The following is a 19,022-nucleotide window of genomic DNA, read 5'->3' as shown; positions in this document are numbered from 1 at the left end:
CCTTTATATTATTATTTTGGTGGGGGGCCAGCTTCACGCAGGTTTTGTACCTACCATGCCGATAGCGCTGCACCGCTAAAGTTCCTCGTTCCGCCTCCGGGCGTCGCTGTGTTGTAGAGTCACTGCCTCCTCATATCTCCCCAACCTGGCTGGCGGACACGCGCGCTGTTGGACACGGCTGGAACGCGCCTCCATCCTCGTCTCTCTCAGCCCGCGTGCGTGCGAAGCTGCTGCAGGTTGGTTTTCACGTCTAAAGCAAAAATCAATGCCGGTGATGGCGTCACGCAATGCTGGCGAAATTGCAGTTTTTATTGAAAAAATCGTGGCTATATATACTCTAGCAAGACTGCTTCCCATTTGAGCGCTATAAATAAAATGAACGTCGTTTTTTGTGCGAAAGCGAGGCGGCACGATGCAATAGTGGGGAACAGGTTTGCCTCACAATGCCGAGATTCTAGGTTCGAATCTGAGCTCATTCAGTAATTGTGGAATGTGCGTGTCCTCCCCGCGCTTGTGTCGGCTTTGCACCGTTTGGTCCAAACGTGCACCCCAAATCGCGATCATTGAAGAATGCCAATGAAAATTAATACAGTAGTCTTAAAACGTGTATTGACATTGACCCAAGGTGACATCGGCCTGGGTGAATTAAAAAGAAAGAAATTATCATACGAATAATGTGTCCTCCATTCTGCGATTTTTTCTCCACAAAACCTCCTCCAAGGAAAGCTGAGGGGTTCTGTGACACGTGAGCGCGGTCATGGCGTCGGCAGCGACACCCGACTTGGGCGACCTGTCCCGGCTGTACCAGACCGAGTTTGTGCGCAGCGCCCGCGCGGTGGGTGCGCTTTGGGCCGTGTGCACGCTATGCTTCGCCATCATCCAGGTGGTTATCCTGGTGCAGCCGTCCTGGATCGGAACCGGCGACGTGCGGCACCTGGGGACAGGGCCATCCCCGCCCGCTGGAACCCTCGGATTGTTTGAGGTGATTGCAAACTGCATCTTTTCATTTGGAATGATGAATGCCCCGCATCCCTGGTCTTCACAGTTGTTTAATATTGGTACGATTGTTACATAGACAACAAACACTGAGCGCTAAACATACTTTCTTTTCTGTGCACCCTCCCACATCACATCAGGTGTGTCTGGAGTCGGACCGGCCCGTTCCAGATTGCCGCGGCCGTCTGTCCAGTCTGTCCCCTCTGCCGTCCTTCCAGTCAGTGGCGGTTCTGGTGGGCATCTCCCTGTGGGCGGTTTGGACCAGCGTGGTTTGTCTGTGCCTCTTCCGTTTCTGCAGCGCCGCCACCGTCTACAAAATCTGCGCCTGGCTGCAGCTCACAGCCGGTATGATTGCTTCTCGTTGGCTCTGACTTTGAATCACATGACTTGACTCAAGTCAGATTTAAGTTGCCAATTTTCAGACTCATAGTTAGAGTTGCGCATATGTAACTTTTTCCCATCTCTGCATTCAGGGTTCTGCTTGGCATTAGCGTGTCTGCTATTCCCCGACTCATGGGAGAGTCCAGAGATGAGAGTCCTGTGTGGTGACTCTGTGAGTGATTCGAGACTCGGCTCGATGCGACAGGGTCGGCGGTTGACTGTGGCGTGTGTATTTGTGTGTGTTGCACCCAGGTGGGCAGCTTCTCGTCGGGAAACTGCTCGATCCACTGGGCTTTTATCCTAGCCATCCTTGGTGTTTTGGACGCCGCCATCTTGTCAACGCTTGCATTTGTGCTGGCTAACAGACAAGATGCCCTGCTGCCACCGCTTGGCAAGGAAGGTGTGTTCGTGCACATAGTTGTGGCAGGTCTGAAGGAACAAGCTGACCTAGCGCCTCTGTATTGTGTTTCCGTTTATTTTTTCATGTATGTTTGTGAATGTGCGTCTGTGTGACCCATTTTGTGTTTTTGACTGTGTGTATGTATTTGTGTGCGAATATCGTGTTTATTTGTCTGTGTGTATGTTTGATTGAGTATGAATATATTTATTGAATATATTATAGTATATCGTATTGAGTATATTTTTGGTTTGTGTTTGGTGTGTGTTTATGGGTTTTTTGTGTATGTGTTGCAGTGACTACAGGACTGCTGATGTCAGCGTAGACATCGTGTGACTTGTCGTCCTTCTCAGACAATGACATCATCATCACAATGGCATCACATGATGTGATGGAGACACAACGAAAGATGGAACTGTTATTCATGACCTCATTGTGTTCAAGCATGTCAAGTGTTTAGCAGTTAGCGTAGTTAGTTCGCTACCAGTGGTGTGGAGTGTGTTAAGGAGTGACCACATAAGATAACCGTTAGCATAGCTTGTTTCACGACTGATCTTTCTTCAGTGTATTTTCCGTAAAAACAAACTGTCTTTTTTTTTCCTCTTTGTATGAGCCCTCTCACCTGAAACAAAAAACACTGTGTACCTTGCCTTAGTGTAGCAACAGTGTCCATCACGTTTCCATAAAAATTGTGTTTTTATTAGAGTTGGGCGCGTCAGTAAATTTTGCCTGTCCATCATTTTAAAAAACAGACAGACAGTGTGGTCTGGAATAAAAACAATATGGGACAATGTCATTGCCGGTGAAAGGCAATACAATACGACCAGCTTCCTTTACCAGCCGCGATGACCTAAAAAAAGGAGCAGGCTTGGAGAATGGGAAAGAAAATTGAGTGAAGTTGAGCGAAATTGAAACATGGTTAATGATTTGGACTTTATTATTACTTTTGATTACATTGTGCCATGTAGGCATGCACACTTGTGGTCACATGACAAGCTGGAGTGCACAAACACAACTGGAAGGAAATAATCACAGAGCTTTGAATGATGTTCTTGGTGGTGCCATTTTGAACTTGACCTCCATCCATACAACGACACAAATGAGGCAGCCGTGGCCAGGTGGTTAGGCTCAAATTATTATCCTGTCGTGTGGGACGTGTCAAGACTACTTTTTTCAGACCTGATCTTCTCAATGACTTAGGAGGGGTAGACAAATATAATTGGCCTAATCTGAGCATTTTTTTCAGTAAAGGCCCGATTGGCGGATATCTTTGAAGATGATCCAGATTATTCTGTTGTGTGGTTTAGATATTTCTATGTATTTGAGATTTTTTTTTTTTTTACTTCTTTTGATCAAATTCAGTAAAGGCCAACTTGTTAAAGAGGACTCTCGATTGTTTTGTTGTGTGGGATGTGTTAAAGGTACCCCCCCTGCTGGTCCTGTTAATGATTGAAGTGGGATACACACCTACCGATAATCAGGCTTCATTTAAGAACTTTCCCACCGATATAGTAGAATTTAGCAATGACCCTGTAATGAGGACATTTCTTGAATAGGCATATGTTCATGACAATAAAGATGAATCTGCTCAACACCACTTCCATCATTCCCTTTCCTACTTCCTCATGTGGTTGACAATCTGGTGAAGCAGCACGTGGTTCAGAGCGGCTCTCCGGCGTCGGGCGCTATGTTGCACGTTAGCCACCGTGTCAAGTTGCTGCCCGTCCTCTTCATCCTCATCCAGCCTCTTCACCCTGAGCAGTGGTTCGTTGCCGGATGGTGGCAAGGCATCATCACCAAGGGAGCGGCGGCTTCTCTTGTGGGCGCTTCCAGCGGTCTCTGTGACAGACAGATCCCGCCGTGTGCGCCGATTGGAGGGGGCATAGTCGAGTTTGAGGATTGGAAGGATCCTGGCAAGTAGACGTCTGAGGAGGCGGGGTCATGTGATGAGAGTTGCTTGGCTTTCATTTGGCTCTTCATTGCGTACGTACCTCATATCGTCATCGCTGATGTCTTCGTAGTCATCACCTCGAAATCGATCAAGCCTTGCCTTTGCTGCCTGGGCTCCACCTACTTGTGGCTCCACCCTGCCAATCACATGTCAGTTTTTAATCTTGAAGAAAAATCAAAAGAATACTTTTTAGAGAGTCCAATAAGTCTATAAAAACGCTCTAGTCTAGAAACTCCACGAGCAATTCCCAAAGACTCCTTTGAGAGTCCAGCCAGTCTTCAAAGACTCTTTAGAAAATAGTCTGTAAAGAGTTTGGAAAATAGTTTGTAAAGACATCTCAGTAAGTCTGTGGAATTTTGAATTATTATCTGAATATTCGTATTCATTACATCCTACAATATGTCCTTCATAGGGCCATCCCATCACCTGTCTAGCAGGGCCTGAAGCACCTGAGGTGTCCACCAGGCCGCAACGGGCCTCCCCCGACTTGGACCTCGGCCCTGGTTCTGGCCCTGGAAATCCCCTTCTCCCAGCTGTACATCCCCAGGAGCAACCAATTGGGCAGCCCCAGCTTGGGCGAGGAGGCGCAGCAAAGATGCCAAGGACGCTACGTGAAAGTGACAGACTCAATTGGATTGCCAATGTCACATGAATATATATCATATATATATATATTTCATAATGTTTGTGTAACAAGGATGCCAGGATTTTTGCCACCGAAAAGTACATGTGATGTCATGGTCCAACCTGTTCGCTGCTCCTCCTCCTGCTCCCGTCTCTGAGCCCTCTCCACCAATCGTTGAAGGGCCTGCTCCAAGCTGGGCCCACTCCAGCCATCTGACCGGTAGTAGGCCGGACGTGACATCATCTCATCACGGTCATTGTCGTAGGCCAACGGGTTCTGACGGCCGACTCCTATGCGAGCTGCAAGTGCACACTGACAAAGGTTGTTTGCCATCAGTCCAATAAAAATACATCGCCGACCGTCCGCTCTCGTTTATTTTTCATCACTTCACTCCAGCGTCGCTGTACCTGAAGCTTGCTCAGAACAAAAATCTGCCTTGCAGTACACTGCTCTTACCACTAATCCACAGTGCTGCTTCTAATTCATTAGATGTATTCATTTCTACTAAGCAAATCAAAACTCATCCTGTATTTACACTTAAAATTATACCATGTTTGTCATCATCATCTTTATTCACACATGCAGACACGCACACACTCCAGGAGACTGTAAAGTCTTGTTGCCATGGGCTACTGCCTCTTGTCACTATGGTGACCAGGAGCTCAAACGCAATATTCGTCAGCATACACGCACACACATCCACACACATCCACACACAAACGCGCAGTTTCCACAAAATGGCAGTCATAAAATAATAAAAAGTAACAAACTGGAAGCAGCCGGTGGAGCATCGCGATGGATCAGAACAAAGTCACGATAGCGCCTACCTGAGCGGCGTGGAGCAGTGCGGCACTGAGTAGTAGGAGGCCAAGCGACGCCATTCTGACCACTGAACACGCACAAAAATCCAATAACAGCGAGGTGGCTATGTAGGGAGGGGGGGGGGGTGAGAGAGACGGGGGAGGAGAGTGATAAAGCTAGATGAGGTAGAGAGAGAGAGCGAGAGGCAGGAGCGAGTAATTAGAGAGAGAGAGCAAGAGGGTGGGATTGATGAGAGAGTGGATGGGGACAGGAGGAAGACAGAAAAGAGGGAGAATGATGGGAGAGCAGACAGAGTGAGGAGCGATGATACTCCCACCCCCCTTGGGAGCGACAGGAAGAGAGAGAGAGAGAGAGAGAGAGAAAGAGACAGCGAGAGAGAGAGAGAGAGAGAGAGAGAGAGAGAGAGAGAGAGAGAGAGAGAGAGAGAGAGAGAGAGAATCTTTATTCAGGACTAGTCTTTTGCAATGACCATCTTCTCTCAAGTAAATTTTATTTGTTTAGTGGTTTCTCACAGAAGAGTCTTAAAGAGTTTCATAACAACATCTCTTAATCTAAACCCGCTGGGACTTCTTTCAAGGCTTGAATGTTCTCTCATGACGAGAACCTTCACTGACCTTAAATACTTTCTACTAAGACTTGAACTCTTGCTTGGGAATATAATTATATTTTTGGAAAAAATTTCGGTCTTGCATCTTATTTTATAAGGGAATCCTTGTCTCAAGACTTGAACCCTCTCTTGGAATTAAAATGTTCTCTCATGGCAAATATCTTGTGTTAGGACTGTGACCTTTTCTCGGGACAAGAGCTTTCTTTTAGGACTAGTTTCTTCTCTCCTGCCAGAGCCCATTCTTCAGGATCTATTTGAACAAGAGGCGTTTGTCAGGACTGGAATCTTCTCTCTGGAAGAGAAACTTGTAAGGCGTATTGGTTGGTGACGCAAGTGAGTCATTTGGAGTTGCCTTGGCAACACCACAAAACGAGATTTTCATTTGTGTGTTCCCCCTAAACACGCCACACGATTGCTTTGTTTTGTTGTTTATTAAATCATTCCATTGGATAAACACAGCAGGGGGAGCGGCATAACAACAAATTACACGTACATCATCACCATTGTCATCATTTTCGTTGTGCCATCTAAAACATACACACCATACTAAGTGTTGGATTGCACATCCATTTTGCAACTATATTGAATGTGACAACAGGAAGTTAACGGGTGAAGATGCCCCATTCTTGAGCTGCTTGGAGAGCTAGCAACCGATTAAACACTCAAAGCCAGATCTCTTGGGATTATGACTGAACAATGTCTTTTTTCCATTTTATTTGCCCATAATAAAGAAACTGACAGAAGAATTGACCAGATTCATGGCTAACGCTATGGACAAATGATGAATATAACAACAATTAATCAAGATTACAACTTTGTCCCTAGACTAGTTGAGACAAGAACCTAATCATAGGAATTGAACCTTGTCCAAGAACTAGTACTAGTACAGATCTGCCATATCCAATATGGTAAACTCAAAGACATGACCACTGCAATGGGCAAACCAACGCAATAAGGCATACCTATGTCTGTAGTCATCTCAATCTGGAGTCAGAACATAGAGCAAGAGGAAGGGAACAAAACTGTCAAGGAGAGCAAGACAGGTACACAGGTACACAGGTACACACACACACACACGCACGCACACACACAGAAACACAACTGTAAATTTCTGTACAACACAAACATCCACAAGGATGGTTGCTGATTGGCTGAATGGGTAAAGTGATTGTCAGCAGAAATGGCCATCACAAGATTGATGGTTTGATCCACTTTGTGTGCGTGGAAACATTAGCAAGGCCAAAAGATTAGCAGCCAAGAAGCTAAACTAGCCACTTAAGGTAGCCTCCTAACTATGTTTTTGTCATTTCTGCTGAGTCACTAAAAACTACAACAAGGAAGCTTCTGACTTGACTAAAAATGCTTGCGGTTTTAGGTTTGAAATTAGTTTTACGCTGGTTTAGGTGTGTACACGCGGGATGGTCACTACAGATAAACATGGAGAAAAAAGTCAGTACGATATACAAGGTATTCAAGAAGAGTTTGAAATAAGTATATGTGAATATACAGACAGTGAACCTCCGCGTAATCGTAGTTCAGCATTTGCAAATGTGCTCTCTCTTTAATTGTTGAAACCCTTTTTGTGCACAGGCCAAATCCACGTCTGCTGTAAAAAAAAAATGTTTTGGACACATCTTATAGCATCTGGGTGGCAACAAACTGTGTTGGAGAGGCGAGGTGCTTCATTTTTAGTCAGACCATAACCTTGTCTTTATAAAAAAAAAAAAAAAAAAAAAAAAAAAGGTGCTTTGCCTTCTTGTGGCATCGACAGGCTTGCAGATTTTCTAAACGGAGGAACAATGTACAATACTCCATATAGTTGCAAAAAAATAAATGAACCCTTTGGAATGACCTGGATTTCTGCATAAGGTGGTAATGAAATGTGCTCAGATTTTCATTTAAGACAGAACATCAAACAAATGTCCACTTAAATTAATATCACACAAGATGTGTTTGTGTTTATTGGACATATCTTGTACGTTTACAGTGCGCAGTGGAGAAAGCATGTGAACCACAAGAATAGTTCCCGATGAGAATATCGGAGTCAAGAGTCAGCCAACCAAAAGTCGAATCAATATCATGACATTGGAAGTGTGCGTTAAAGCTGCCATACCCTGTAAAAAACATACATTTGATTTTATTTAGCTCTTGTGAAGCAGCATTACCTCTGCAAAAAACAATCTGTATAGTATTGTATGTCTATTGTTACACGGATAAAGATCATCCGACATTATGACCAATTTATGCAGAAATCCAGGTCATTCCAAAGGATTTGCATATTTTCGTGCGGCATATATATTTATTTATTTAGTTATTTAGTTCGTTTGTTTGGTTATGTAATTGGCAAATATGTCACAACCATATTTCATTTGTTTGTTAGTTTGTCAGCTTTGACCTCATATCTCATAATACAGTATGTTCAAAGTGAACATCGGCGCTCCAGATTACCCCCTCACAAACATTTGGGTGTGTTGCATTGTGGGAAGGTAACAGGCAGGCATTCGCTTCCGTTGCTTCCTGTGAAGGTAAAACACAAGAAAGTTACGTGATCTGAAGTGGGCATCGTCCCTGAGTTTCCAGACGGTCCCTTGCTGGCAAGAGCCAATCGGCATTGAGAACATAATTTTCATGTCACATGCATGAGCCACAGAAGACATACTGGCAACTAAAGAAAAAAATAATCACACGTCTTTGCTCTCAGTGGGATCTAAAGGTATACAACTCTATTTTAATTTGTTTTCTTTATTTAGCTGCATCTCAGGTGTGATGTAGCACAGGTGAGTCCGCTCTTGACAGCGTTTGGCTGACTCGGACTGACTTCCTACAGTGAATCCCTGACTTACAAGATTAATTTGTATCTCTAACTCCCTAAATTCAAATGTTGTACAATTTGGAGTTTGATCACAGTTTAGTGTAACTTCCCAGAGAACTCACCAGCTTCCCGTCAGCTCACATCTGATTTGAGAAGGAGGTGGGTGCCCCCTGCTCTGCTCCCTGCAAACATCACCATGGAACATGAACAAAGTCTTATTATATTCGACTTCATCTACAGAGGGTTGTATCTGACCTGGTTGTAACCCTGCTGGTTGTAGTCAGGCTGGTAGCCTCCCTGGTTACTGGCGTAAGGATCCTGCTCATAGCCGCCAGGTGCGATAGCGTCAGTGGGGGGTTTCTCCTGAGCGGGTGGAGCTCTCATGAACGGGGCGATGATGCCCGTCTCCTTGAAGACGAACCACAGATTTCCCACCCATAGAACCAAATTGATGAAGCCGAATGCCTGCACACAGACGAGGGTGTCATTAACGGTTACTCGTAGGTGTTGGCTGTCGCTAGCGGTTACCAGCCATTGTTAGTGGTCAATACAGGTAGCCGACATCAGCAATAGGTCACTACTACTTGTTAGCAGATGCTATCGGTACCTAGTGCTGTCGCTAGTGAGTACCAGCCACCATTAATTATTCGGCAAACTGATACGACTTAACAAACAATAACTTGACTGACTGACCGGGACGCAAAACAAGACAGCAGGATATGACGACAGTAGACAACAATGACCCGAAAGGAAGTGACACGCCGACAGGACTTAAATACGCGACACGTAACGAGAGGCAGGTGACTGTGATTAGTACATGGTTTGTGAGTTGACACAGGAAGGGAGGGGCGAGTACACAGACAGACAGAAACCATGACAACCTAGACACATAGTAACACGGCTGGGGACGAGACGTAACATATTGGAGGTCACTGCTGGTTGTTAGCTGCTGTTAACTTCTTAACAAAATATATAAATAAACAATAATAAAAAAGTAAAACAATGTACAGCAATATTGCTCGCAGTGGTAATAATTAATTCTTAATTAATTATAATAATCAACTAATAATTAGGTTGTCGTCAGCTGTTGTTAGTTACCGTTTTTTGTCAATAGTGGCCGTACAAACTGTTAGCCGTCATTACTCGTTGTTGGTTACTAACTGTCTTAAGATGTCGTCAATGTTTGTTAGCTGATTATTAGTGGTTGGTAGTGATCACTAGAGGTCATTAGAGGTAGCGAGTGTTGTTGGCAGTTGTGAGCTGTCAGTAGATATCATTTATGGCTGTCAGCTATCATTAGCTTTCACAGTCGTTATCTGTCATTGCTCACCACAGACGTGTTGAGTCCAGACATGACGGGGTCGCGGACTTCATGACATCGGTTCTCCTCAGCGTCGCAGGCGGTAATCAAAGTGATGACCTGATCTGGGTCTGTGGCTGTCTTGACATCAGACAAACCCTTGGCCCATGCCGCTGAGCTCACAAGCCACATGAAGGCGAATACAGCGCTCACGCCAAGGTCCTATAAAATATAAGTCGGTCACATGACATCACCTCGCCCGCTTTCATATTCAAACCGTTTCCAGACCAGCTACAACTACTTTGCGTCTGAACTAAAGCAACTGAGTCCTTTTATTCTTTGTCATGTGTTTTTTTTTTTTTTTGTACAAGCTGTGGACCCTTGGTGGACCTTTTCAGCATTTTGGCCTTGACATTCCTCGTAGGAGCGAATTCTTGTGCTTGTTGGTTGCATCCTTTCTTAATCCTTCTATTTGTCAATGGACACTGCAGCTGATTGTTTAATTTTCAAATTTAGCTGTAGCAGACGCCTTTAATGCACCGATGAAACCTCAGTAGCGTAGGAACCATGTATGGAGTGTAAGTTATGTTTGTGTTATTGCCAATGTTTTTTGTGATATTTTCTGTTGTATTGTTATTTTAGCTTATAAGATTTTGTAAAGTGTTTTGTTACGGCGAAAGCTATTGTGAAAGCGCCATGTGCATAAAGATGTATTGTATTGTATTGTATTGTATTGTATTGTATTGTATTGTATTGTATTGTATTGTATTGTATTGTATTGTATTGACATTACCATTAATATTTGCATTAAAGATATCATTACTTTTAGCATTATTAGGACAAATGTTAGCATTGAACTTGTTGTAGCCTCCAGTCATTAACATGAATACACACACACTCACCACAAGTGGGCCCTTGTTGTTTTCCTTGTACTTGTCAAAGAAGAAGACGTAGACACTGAGTGCTGCCGTGGCATACAAGAAGGCGAATACGCCGATCGTCACAAAAAATTCCGCCGAGGAGGAGTAGTCGCCTACCAGGAAGAGACGCTCCGTGTTGCCACCCTTACAAGTGGGGGCGTCAAAGTACACGTGATGCAATCTGACACACACACATTCAAACACAGAAAATTTTAAAATGATATCAGAATCAACATTAGCAATAACAGTCGCATTAAAAGCCAAAAGAAATAGATAAAAAATAGTGTTAATGTTAGCACTTAAAAATACAGTGACATTTATGTATTATTATTATTATTATTATTATCACTAACATTAACATTAGCACTGCTACTTGCTCTTCATGCCCATGTGTATGTGTAGCACAGGCTGAAACATATATTGTACGACAATAATAACAAACAAGTAAATAGTGAAACTATGTATCAGTTGTGTGTGAGATCTGCAATATTTTAAGATAAACGAGTTGTCTGAACCAACAATTGTATCTTTCTTTAAAGATATAAAAACACAATGCAATGTTTTGAACGTTGAACAGCTGGTGATAAAAGTGGTGATTGCTTTGTGCTTTGTATCTGCAGTAGACTTCTCTTACTAGTGCCAAAGTGATTGATGGAAACGTTAATATCGATGGACTCCAGGCCCATTTCCTGACCTGAAGGGATATTCAAACTCAACCTCGATGCTCAAGTCACTGTCCGTGCGGTTCTTGCAATCCACGGACATGCACAGCATTCCAGAGTAACTTCCGCATGTAGAGAAGGCCAAGATGGAGAAGAACTGATGGAATCAATTCTCAATTATTACAAATAGTGTGTCTCATACAAAGGGCGTGCGTGCGTGTGTGTGCGTGTAACTGACCCACTGTAGGATCTTGATAAAGCCCAGAGGAACCTTCAGCACCCGGAACTGTCCCTGGGCCACCAACTGGGGGATACATCAATCCTTTGTTATCCAATGACAAAAGCAGTGCTATGCCAACTTTTTGCACCATTTAATGGCACCGAAACCTTTTGGCAGGGACATCGTACTATTTCCCGTTATGTGGGAAAAAATGCAATGCCTCACATTTGATCGAAGGGGAGCTGTAGCATTTGTTTGATTTCTTTTGACGATAACATTATATGATATCCTTTTAACGTTATTAGGAGGTGACAGTAGGTACACTAACAGACTCAAGATCTGTTTGTTAAGGTATTGACTCACGGCCCTCACGGCCGGCTCCTTAACCAATCCTATCTCCAGCGGCCACCCTTCTACGTGCCGTTAACTTGAGGACACGACATTGTGACGTCACCGCGAGCGGGGAACATCATGTGACACAAAACAAACGGGGGGGGGGGATGTTTCTTCATCAGCATCCTCCTCTGCTTCCCCCGCAGTAATGCACATATACAGTACACAAAAGACCGGATGACGTCACTTCAGCTCATAGTCGTGCACATAAAGTAGCATTCCAAAATAACTAGCTCGTCTAAATGTGCGCTGTTAAGGTTTACGCGCACTGGTCTTCGTGGACGCAGCAGGCTTGATCATGCACCCGTAAAACGGCCGAATGGACGAGTGCGAGCGTGCATAGGTACCCAAATAAATAAAAAATAAAAAAATCGGGGCAGAGGAATAGGACGAAATATGTGAGTTATTTTCTTTTTTTTTTACCTGATTGACGACGTCCATGATGCTGGATGTGTAAGAGCGCGACACCAGATGGACCAGCAGGGGGAGGTTGCTGTAAGAAGTGGGAGGTGGAGACAGAGAAGGGAGGGGCTGGACTGTTTCTTGTGTGCTTTTCTTATTTTATTATTATGCGTGGGTTTTCTCCGGGGGCTCTGGTTTCCTCCCTTAATCCAAAAGCATGCATGGTCGGCCGATTGAACACTCCAAATTGTCCGTAGTTGTAATTGTGAGTGTGAGTGGTTGTTTGTCTCTTATGTGCACTGTGATTGGGTGGCGACCAGTTGAGGGTGTCCCCTGCCTACTTGCTCTGGCACGCCTGTGACCCTCGTGACAAGAAGCAGCTTTGGATGGATGGATGGATGGATGGATGGATGGATGGATGGATGGATGGATGGATGGATGGATGGATGGATGGATGGATGGATGGATGGATGGATGGATGGATGGATGGATGGATGGAGGGATGGATGGAGGGATGGATGGATTTTTTCAGTGAACGACTTGACTTCAATCAATAGGTGCCGTTGTCGACATTGTTTACTTGATTGTTTTTTGTCTAGTGTATTGCTTAGTTGTGTGTGTTATTGAAGTGTGTGTGTGGGGGGGGATGATTTGTTTGAACAAATCTTTTGAGTGAACTGATTCTAAAGATTCTGTTCACTTAAAAGAACTGGAATGCACATCACTGACTCCCAGTGCATGTCCCTGGGAAGTCATGCGATCAAAAACTGTAACGGTCCACGTCAGCAGGGGGCAGTGTGGCTCCCTCCGCTAAGTAAACGTCTATGCTGGTATATTAGAATAAGGGTGCCTGTTTATATAATTGTTAGTCATTAATTAATCCCTTGTCTGTTTGCTTGTGAAAAACAGGAATATTACATATTACTTAAACGTAGCAGATTTATTTATATTAAGAAAATTTAGGACAGGGAGGGCAGACAGTTTTTTCCCCCTGTTTTATTTTTCAAGAGGGGGAGGAAAAAAATATTTTTGGCTCATTTTCTGTATGTTCTTGTACGTGGTAATTGAATAAAGAATTTATTTTTTCCTCAGCAAAAATTGTTCTGACATACCTGAATCATTAATATTTTATTACCCAACTCAACTTTCACACAATCATCAGTGTGAGTGTGTTTGATGAAGTCTTGAATGATGAGAACACAAATGTGTTTTCAGGTGTTTTTTATTTGAGGTACGCACGGTTGACTTGATGACGTGACTGAAATTTGGAGGGAATTCCGTAAGTGAGCCCTTCGGTCGACAGTCAGGAAGAACACGAGAAGACACAAGAGCTGCTGATGGTCAGCATCAGTTTAGAAAACCAATCAAATTTGACAACAAAAATGAGATCAAAAACAAAAAACACCTTCCGGTAGTTGCAAAAACGATATAAAATTTAAGCAATGGTATCCTCACGGGTACGCCATAGCTTCCACATGTTGGCTACCCCCTAATGAGAAGTAGCTCATCCATTGGACAGTATACAGACAGCTAGAAAAAAGTGCAAAAAAGCTTTTTGTTGCTATGTACTCTCCCAGTGAATCGAGTCAGCACACCTTTTACTATTAGTCTTAACCCTTTGATTACTCAAGTCTTATGAACTTGATCAACTGAATTACATTTTGTTTACATTGAGTGTGATGGACTTCATTTGATTAGTCATGCCTGATTACCTTTTTGTTACTGATTAAGTCATTTTGAAAAGTCATGTCAGAATGATATGTGTCACTTGGTCACTTAGTAGTCACATATTAGTGATGATGGATTAATTTTTTTTCCCATTAGTCATGCCTGATCAACTTATTTCGATTAGTCGAAACAACTTCCTCCCAGTCAACATGTTCTTCGGCCAATCAATTTATTTCAATTCGTTGTGTCTGGATTAGGCTTGCTCACTCAATTTATTTCTTTTGTTTATGGCTCATCAACTTATCATGCCTGACCAGTTTATTTCAATTAGTCATGTCTGTACGCTGTATAAGTCTCTCTGATTAGTCAAGAGTAGCACATCCATCAGACGCGTCACAGCTTCAGATATAGCAACGAGGAGCGCTTGAAAAATTAGCAAAGTTTTCTTTTATTGCTATGTACTCCACAAATGAATAATTAAACATGCCTTAGTTAAAACGTAACGTTTTGCACGCCGTCATTGTTAAACTTGAAACCATTGTCCCTCATGCAAAATGGCAGCTCTCTTTCTGATCGCACAGTGAAGGTCGGCTAGAAATCCGGTTGGTCGTCCCTTTGCAGTTAGCAGTGAGCTTGTGCTAAGGCTAGGCTAATACGGCATCATAATGTCCAAAAGAGACAATAATGTTTGTGCTAAACTGGCTCAAATTAAATAATAGCAAGAATGTCGTGTTTGTTGGGAGACATTTAAAATGTCCAAAGTATCAAAATGAGGAGAAATAAGTCAATGTGCTGAACTGTACAGCTAGCTGGACAATGCTAACAGATAGCACCCAACTGTAAGTTTTTCTTCTGCAGTTGTTGTTTGTAAACACGCGGAGGTTGGTCTGCACCGCCCACTTGGCAAGGTCGCGTCTGATGTGCGACTTTAGGCCGCCACGCACATGCACATTGTGGCCATCGTCCTTCCTCTGCTACTTCCTTGAATGAGTTTTTACTTCCTGCGAGAATTTGCTGACGACCCACCCACCTTCCTGGTCTCTGATTTGCCGTGAGCATCTGTCCATCAAAATGAAGTCACACAGCTCATCTCGTCGGCCAGCTCTTCCTCTTCTCGGCTCATCCTGATAGGCTCCTCGTCGCTGTAGAGTGCAGCGGGATCTCCACTGGTGGTGTTGAGGAAGTCGTGGCTCGCGGATCCCAGCAGGTCGCTGGCAGCCGATTCCATCTCGTCCACCGTCATGTGACATGCATCCGCAATCTCCCGTTTAGCAAACGCCACAAATTTAGGATCACGTGCGTAAAGGCCAAGACCTTCAGAGATGAGAACCTGCAGAGATAAAAATTAATCAAACCTTTGACATTGCAGCAACGAGTAAGGTGTAATCAACTTCTACTGACTAGTAATGTCTGTACAGCTTAGTCAGGTTTGATCAACTTTTGATCAGTCATGCCAACTTATTTTGATTCGTCATATCTGTACCACTTCCTCTGAGCAGTAATATTTTATCAACTTCTTTGAATTAACCATGTCTAATATACTTCTTTTAGTTGGTCATGCCTGATCAACTTAAATGATTACAGCATTCCTTATCAAATTAATTTAATAAGTCATGCCAACTTATTCATGTCTGATGGCCTTTTATCAGTTAGTCATGTCTGATGGCCTTTGGTCTCACCGCCTCCACCAGGCTGTCAGCCGAGCCTCGTTTCTCGCCAAACGGAGCCCCGAGCTGCGAAGGAACTCTGAGGGTGGTGTAGGCTCTGTAAGGAGGCGGGGCTACGGAACAAATGTAAGAGGTCAAACGCTAATTGGCTACATGACACTCGTTCCGTTTCGGACATCTCGGCTCACCTCCCGGGCTGCCATACCAGGCGGGACTTGGCGCCGCTCCCGTCACGTTAACTCCTGCAGGTGGAAATGCAACAGCAGATGAGCGACTGGTGACTAGCAGTTGGTTGGCACTGAGCTGAGCAAACGTGGCTCACCTCTTCCAACTCCCGCCAGCTTGTCCTGGCAGCCTCCTCCTGTTCCTCCTCCTTGTTCTCCTCCTCCGGCTCGCCCCCACGACGGGCTGCCCTCCTCCTCCACCAGAATGAGAGGAGCATACAGGAGGCGACCGCGACGAGGACACGGATTGGCCCAGGATGTGGAGGACGTCACTGAGGAGCGACCGGACGACGGAGGACAGTCGTAACTGCTGTACGTCTACAACGAGAAAGGAACTGGTGTTAAATGTGTGCGAGTGTATTAGCGTGTGTTTGTGTTAGTATCCTAGTGTGAGTGTGTGTTAGTGTACGTGTGTGTACCTGAGTGCGGGAACGGCGTGGAGGAGAATTAGGGTGGTACGTTCCGGGCATGGGCAAGTCGTCGCTGCTGCCCTGGCGTCTCAGACACTGAATGTTGAACGACGGCTTTCGACCTGGCAGCCAAATTTGCTGTCAGCCACCTCTGATGATGTCAGACAGATGTTGTAACTGGTTGCATTTCACCTGTGGGTGTGGCCGGAAGAAGACGCCGCCGTGTTGTCCTCCTTGCCTCGGTGTAGCCGTTACCATAGTGACTATAGGGGGCGTGGCCATCATGGTGCATAGGCTCATCAGGGTAATATCTAGAAACACGCACACATAGAAAAAGTGTGTGTGTGTGTGTGTGTGTGTGTGTGTGTGTGTGTGTGTGTGTGTGTGTGTGTGCGCGTGTGTGTGTGTGTTTGTGTGTGCGCGTGCACATACCTTTCTGTGGATGTGATGCTGTCTGCGTCGTCTTCTCTTGTGTAGTAACGTGACTCCCTAGACATGTCCATGTCTCCATTTCTCCAGTGTTTTTCCCTCAAATCCCTCCTGTCAATCAAAGCATGTTCCACTTCCATATTTGGAGGGGCTTACCCGTGACTTTATATTTGTACTTTATTAGCATACTTCAACTTTTTGCCACGGCCTTACTTCCATATTTGTAGTTTTGACAGCTATCTGTAGTTTCCTACCTTCCGTGTTTGTAATGTGACGGCCTCTTGTGAGTGTGGTCTAGAAGGCCATTCCTGACTGAGGGTCGGCGTTGGTGATGGTTGAGAGATGACCTCAGATTGTCTCGCCGTGAGATGCGAGTGTCGTAATCGCCGCCGTTAGACATCTTGCCGAGAGAACCGACCCGATGGATCAAACCGCCGTTTACCACGCCGCTGTCACCTATGACTCTTCCGGATCCTCGTCGGTCTTTGTGTGGGCCCACTGTGTCCATCTGCAGAAGTGAGAAGAAAGTTAGTGTGTCCGTGTGTGAGGTTAAAGACGAAGACCCACCTCTTCCTCATCCCTCATGGTCTCCTCCTCCTCTTCTTCTTCTTCTTCCTCCTCCTCCCCTTCCTCATCCAGGTCTTCATCAAGGGCCATACGCATCTCTGGACCGAGATCCTGCAGAGTCTTCAGACCCGCTTTACACAGCTGCAAAGGCAAACGTCAATAAGCCCCTGACGTTTGCTTGATGACCGTATGATTGACAGACCTGTACAGCTGATGGGTTGGTGGCATCAGTCTCCACACTTAGACCCCCTCGTTCCTTTCTCTTCCGGAACTTGCGGAAGTAATCTTGGATCAGGAAGGTGGCGTAGAACTTCCCAACTGTCACTTCTTCCTCTGCAGCAGGAAACCCCAGAGAGACAGATATGGGTAGAGAACTGAGGTGCTGGTCCTTGGTGAGCATTTACTTTCTGACTTTCAGAGCTGACCTTAAAGTAACTCGCGCGCTGACTAGTGATACAGTTCACTAATGATACAATTTCTACCTTCATGCGGTGGAATGACTTCATCCAGGAGTTTTGGTTTCATTCTCTTCCAGATCTTTTTAATGATCCCCCTCAGCTCCTCGTTCTCCTGGTCTGGGTTGCCTAGCAACAGCACAATAAGAGCTCATCAACGGGCGGCCGTGACCATTCCGTTTATTTCCTGCGGTTTTACCTTCTGTCTTGATCTTTAGTGCCGTGCGGACCAGCGCAAAGAGAGTGGCGTTGAAGGTCACCATGCCATCTGCGTTTAGAGGCATGTTCATAGCCACCAGACGCTAACAAATAGCAACATCAACAATGAGGTTTCTCTTCAGCCTTAGACGTTCTACCTTATAAGAGATGAACGTTACGTGTATGTTGGATTTAATTACCTTACAGGCGACTCTGTGAGGACACAGCTTTCCAAAGCCGAGAGGAGGTTGTATCCTCCGAAGTAGAGCCACAACGTCCAAATGTTTAATGCGACCCCTAAAAGACATTGCCACAGATATGGAGTACTAAAAGCTACAATTTTGCTTTATTATTTCTATAAATACATTTACACCTCCTAATGATCGTACTTGGCCTCTGGATCGTATTCTGACCAGATCCTTTTGAACTCATCCAGGTGATGTGGGCCCAGGATAGACCAATCACGGGTTAGGTAGTCAAAGTTGTCCATGATGACAGCTACAAACAAGTTGATGATCTGTGGATACACACACACATGTGCATGTTTAGGGGTGGGGGTTATGGGTTTAGGGTTAAGGGTTAGATGGTTAGTTGGTTAGGGTGTTAGGGTTAGGGGTTAGTGTCAGGTAGGGTTGAGGGTTAAGGTTTAGGGTTAGTGTATAGTTAGCATGTAGAATGTGTGTGTGTGTGTGTGTGTATGTGTAAGCACCAGGAAAGCGCACAGCATGAAGAAGCTGATGAAGTAAACAATGGCAAAGTTGCTCCCACAACTGAACTCTTCTCCCGGCTCGCAGTCGGACTCAGGATCGCAGCGTTTCCCAGGAAGACTGGCCAGCATGATCTCCTGCCATGCCTCGCCAGTCGCACACCTGCAAAACACACACACACACACACACACACACACACACACACACAC

General features: G+C 44.8%; 4 protein-coding genes across 4 annotated transcripts in view; 1 reads left to right on the top strand and 3 right to left on the bottom strand.

Moving 5' to 3' along the window:
• The first annotated feature begins 120 nt into the window (after positions 1 to 120).
• lhfpl4b (LHFPL tetraspan subfamily member 4b) lies at positions 121 to 3,371 on the top strand. The gene is made up of 6 exons (XM_088369498.1): positions 121 to 236; positions 722 to 982; positions 1,137 to 1,341; positions 1,470 to 1,549; positions 1,630 to 1,777; positions 2,071 to 3,371. Exons 2-6 carry the CDS (start codon positions 758 to 760, stop codon positions 2,097 to 2,099), a joined length of 687 nt encoding a protein of 228 aa, XP_088225624.1. The 5' UTR covers positions 121 to 236; positions 722 to 757; the 3' UTR covers positions 2,100 to 3,371.
• pcsk1nl (proprotein convertase subtilisin/kexin type 1 inhibitor, like) lies at positions 2,689 to 5,486 on the bottom strand. The gene is made up of 5 exons (XM_088369497.1): positions 5,178 to 5,486; positions 4,473 to 4,662; positions 4,152 to 4,332; positions 3,766 to 3,861; positions 2,689 to 3,699 (listed from the first exon to the last, which is right to left on the bottom strand). The coding sequence occupies exons 1-5, from the start codon at positions 5,229 to 5,231 to the stop codon at positions 3,390 to 3,392; spliced, it is 831 nt and encodes a 276-aa protein (XP_088225623.1). The 5' UTR covers positions 5,232 to 5,486; the 3' UTR covers positions 2,689 to 3,389.
• A 2,242-nt stretch (positions 5,487 to 7,728) lies between these two features.
• On the bottom strand, positions 7,729 to 12,617 carry sypa (synaptophysin a). The gene is made up of 8 exons (XM_088369232.1): positions 12,510 to 12,617; positions 11,712 to 11,777; positions 11,506 to 11,630; positions 10,794 to 10,992; positions 9,922 to 10,113; positions 8,847 to 9,056; positions 8,714 to 8,773; positions 7,729 to 8,296 (listed from the first exon to the last, which is right to left on the bottom strand). The coding sequence occupies exons 1-7, from the start codon at positions 12,525 to 12,527 to the stop codon at positions 8,729 to 8,731; spliced, it is 855 nt and encodes a 284-aa protein (XP_088225358.1). The 5' UTR covers positions 12,528 to 12,617; the 3' UTR covers positions 7,729 to 8,296; positions 8,714 to 8,728.
• Positions 12,618 to 13,694: 1,077 nt separating this feature from the next.
• The window catches only part of cacna1fb (calcium voltage-gated channel subunit alpha1 Fb), a 39,526-nt gene continuing 34,198 nt past the window's right edge, over positions 13,695 to 19,022 (bottom strand). Inside the window, exons 40-54 of the mRNA XM_088369239.1 lie at positions 18,816 to 18,975; positions 18,496 to 18,623; positions 18,307 to 18,403; positions 18,108 to 18,210; positions 17,936 to 18,037; positions 17,656 to 17,786; positions 17,454 to 17,594; positions 17,141 to 17,394; positions 16,890 to 16,997; positions 16,650 to 16,768; positions 16,467 to 16,579; positions 16,146 to 16,365; positions 16,012 to 16,065; positions 15,836 to 15,936; positions 13,695 to 15,486 (exon numbers count right to left, since the gene is read on the bottom strand). Of these exons, the coding sequence (XP_088225365.1) occupies positions 15,223 to 15,486; positions 15,836 to 15,936; positions 16,012 to 16,065; positions 16,146 to 16,365; positions 16,467 to 16,579; positions 16,650 to 16,768; positions 16,890 to 16,997; positions 17,141 to 17,394; positions 17,454 to 17,594; positions 17,656 to 17,786; positions 17,936 to 18,037; positions 18,108 to 18,210; positions 18,307 to 18,403; positions 18,496 to 18,623; positions 18,816 to 18,975 (2,095 nt within the window). The 3' untranslated portion in view covers positions 13,695 to 15,222. The remainder of the gene's footprint in view (positions 15,487 to 15,835; positions 15,937 to 16,011; positions 16,066 to 16,145; positions 16,366 to 16,466; positions 16,580 to 16,649; positions 16,769 to 16,889; positions 16,998 to 17,140; positions 17,395 to 17,453; positions 17,595 to 17,655; positions 17,787 to 17,935; positions 18,038 to 18,107; positions 18,211 to 18,306; positions 18,404 to 18,495; positions 18,624 to 18,815; positions 18,976 to 19,022) is intronic.

Source organism: Syngnathus floridae, chromosome 2 (assembly GCF_059516105.1).
Source record: "Syngnathus floridae isolate MCC-2025c chromosome 2, RoL_Sflo_1.0, whole genome shotgun sequence".
NCBI lineage: Eukaryota > Metazoa > Chordata > Actinopteri > Syngnathiformes > Syngnathidae > Syngnathus > Syngnathus floridae.
The sequence above is the reverse complement of the archived record's forward strand: the minus strand, read 5'-3'. Positions and strand labels throughout refer to the sequence as shown.